The 3,314-nt window shown below is 27.5% G+C and overlaps 1 protein-coding gene across 1 annotated transcript; it reads left to right on the plus strand.

Moving 5' to 3' along the window:
- The first annotated feature begins 944 nt into the window (after positions 1 to 944).
- Positions 945 to 3,232, plus strand: LOC105567068. Its single transcript, XM_012021620.1, has 8 exons — positions 945 to 996; positions 1,198 to 1,519; positions 1,646 to 1,796; positions 1,893 to 1,963; positions 2,177 to 2,260; positions 2,579 to 2,674; positions 2,840 to 2,983; positions 3,153 to 3,232. Exons 1-8 carry the CDS (start codon positions 946 to 948, stop codon positions 3,221 to 3,223), a joined length of 990 nt encoding a protein of 329 aa, XP_011877010.1. The 5' UTR covers position 945; the 3' UTR covers positions 3,224 to 3,232.
- Positions 3,233 to 3,314: the final 82 nt, after the last annotated feature.

Genomic DNA, 3,314 nt, shown 5'->3' on the forward strand with positions numbered 1-3,314 from the left:
TTGAATACAGTTAGGGGTTGTTTTAAAGGGAAAACAGGAATATTTCAATTTGTCTTTAATGGTACAAATTAGTACAAATTCAGGACTAATTATTTCTGCTTTGTTGTATTTTTTTGATTATTTTTTGTGTGGTCCTGCTAGCTTAATATAAAGCTAGCAGCGCCACGAGTTTTTCTTAAATGGCACGGGGTACAAAATTATTTTTGGTGGTACAAATTAGTACAAAATAAGTACTAAAAAATCCAATAGGTCGCATTCGATTTTGCTGATTTGGTCCTGCCAACTTGAGAGAGCTGCATTACGTGATATTTTGGAAAACTGTGATATAATAAAAAATGTGTATAAAGGAAGCGTAACTACAAATGATGGAAAAACTGCAATAATTTTATCTAGCAATTATTTACTAGAAGCTTTATCATCTGCTACAGAACTCTATGTAGATGGATCATTTTCTATAAGTACCATAACCGTTTCCTCTGTATGACATTTTGACAAAAAATGACAATAGTATAGTAGCAAGTACTATAGTATAATAATAGTACTGTGGCAAACAAATTGTAACAATATTTATAATGGCTAACATATCATAAAACTTAATATAATTTTGAATTAGATTATGAAAAAAATTATCGTATATGTCTCTCTTAAGGTTCCCCCGCGCAAACCTCATATTATGCAACTTTACTCTGTACATACACGATACATGGATACGGTAAGATATTTATTTAATTGAAATTTTGGAAAATTGGTTAATTAAATTTGTGAAACTCAGTAATAATCTAATTTTTCCAGGGCATTGCAACATTATTCATTTTGTGTGATGTGCGTAGGGCTACTATGTATGATATTTTGTGGGATAAAATTATACAGCTGGTACCACAACTTAAACAAAACATTAATTTTGTAATGAGTGATTTTGAAATGGCTGCAGTAAAATCGCTTAGTATGAAGTTTACCACAGCAAAGTTAACTGGATGTTGGTTCCATTTCAACCAAGTATGTACAACAATCATAAAAAGATAAAAATAGAAAGATGAATTAATGAAATATTAAATATATTAAATATTTTCTGAATTTTAATATTTTTTTACGTAGTTTTTATACGTGATAAGAAAACTCTTAATTTCCTGATTTCTCACATTCATAAATATCATTTTAATTGTGTTACATGAACTACATTGTTTTCATTTTTTACAGGCTGTACTGCGTAAATGGCGAAAACAACGTCTTTCAAATGTTCCAAAAACTGTACTTTCCATGGCAATGGCATTACCTTTATTACTACCACATATGTTTCAAGAAGCTTTATTCATTATACAAGCTGAAGCCGATTTACTTTCTCGTGAATATCCAGATATTTTACAATTCACATCCTATTTGAGACTTTTCTGGTCAAATATGGCATCGAAAATTAGTACTTATGGTTGTCCTATACGTACTAACAACATAGTTGAAAGTTTCCATAATATTGCAGGACAGAAACTAGGCACAAATAATATTAACATTTGGACGTTTCTAGGTAATGTTTAATTTATTATTACAAATATTATAATTTGATAAATTATTTTTTAGTTTCATGTTTTATTAATAATCATTTAATTAATGTAACTCTATATCAATTTTAATTAATTTTTCTTTTTTCTAGAAAAATTATCAAATTTAATTACCGATCAAGAACTGGATTTTCGTCGCTTAAAAAATGATGTTAAACCTCGACGAAGTCACACACGGACAAATAGAGAACGAGATATGAAAATTACTAACGCGCAAAGAGACTTATTGTTAGTTAATAAAAGGTATTATTTTATAATTTTACAATATTTAATGCTTTGAGTCAAAAATGTTAAAACATAATAATTTAAAAGTTATATTAAATTTCTAATTGTTTTAAGGTTACCACTAAAAGACTTTTTACTCATGTTTACCACGAATTTTCAAATGGAACAAGTGACGTTATTTGAAGGTGAATATATTATTTTCTACATTCACTACTATCTATTTACATTTCTTCTACACTATCTTCATACATTATATGTAAATTATATTTACAATTAGGTATCTGTATCATGATCTTATAATGCTCATTAAATTTAAATATTTAAATTGGAATCATAATACATTATACATAATAATAACAGATTTATTCCAAAAATGTATAACTGTCTCTTTTTTTAAGATGCTGAGTCATCAAGTGATATTATTTTACAAGCCGCAGATATAGAGTTGTTCACAGATAATTTAAATGAAACATTTCAGACAGGTAAATAGGATGTATAATTTCTTTTTCATCTGTAAATTTATTAAGTGCGTTAATTCTTTACAATTTTGAATTAATTTTTTAATCTGTTTAATATATGATCAAAAACTTTCAGTTTGTTAACTCTTTCAAATTTTATTACAATAATGTTGTTACACACTCTACATATATATAAACAGCAAACCGCTAAAAATTTTTAAATTATTTGATGATTTTACAGTACACATTTTAAATATTAAAAAAAGTCAATTTAAATATTAGCTCTAAATCACTTAACTTTATTTATGTTCTCATAAATCATTTAATTTTTTTAAATTTTAGGCAGACAAAATAACCCTAGACACAGAAGATCTCGACCTAAACAAATAAATTCATCTAGCCGAAGAGAGGAAGAACATGTAACCAGAAGAGATGCAGGTAACAAAAATTTTGTCATACCTTACAAGTCTTTAAATGAAATTTTTCAGATGTTTTCATTATGATGCTAATGATACTCGCATATCTCTTTTCTACTACTTTTCTTTACTAGTTGTGTATAAATATATTATACAGGTATGTATAAAAATAATCTTTTATTTTCAGACCAAGATTGTGAAAGTTCTCCCGATACACAGAGGACAGCAATTACACATGCAATAATGCAGACGACACAAATGACACAGCATGAAGAATCTCAGACAATCAATATTACTTTTAATTCAGAAAGTGGAATCACAAATACACAAGGTAACATTACTACTTAGTAATTCACGTTGCTTCAAGATATTAAAGTTAATTTGTCTCATATAGATTTATAGACTATATTTTAACTCTTCTTTCTCTCTTTATTAGTTTCCTTTACTAGTTATGTATTAAATAAATTACACAAAAATATATAAAAATAATTCATTTCTAGACCAAGATTGTGAAAGTTCTTCCAATACACAGAGGACAACAGTTACACATGCAATAATGCAGACGACATAAATGACACAGCATGAAGAATCTCAGACAATCGATATTACTTTTGATTCAGAAAGTGGAATCACAAATACACAAGGTAATATTAGAGGCAGTG

This window comes from Vollenhovia emeryi, unplaced genomic scaffold (assembly GCF_000949405.1).
Source record: "Vollenhovia emeryi isolate VEMERY1.0 unplaced genomic scaffold, V.emery_V1.0 DF942997.1, whole genome shotgun sequence".
Taxonomy (NCBI): domain Eukaryota; kingdom Metazoa; phylum Arthropoda; class Insecta; order Hymenoptera; family Formicidae; genus Vollenhovia; species Vollenhovia emeryi.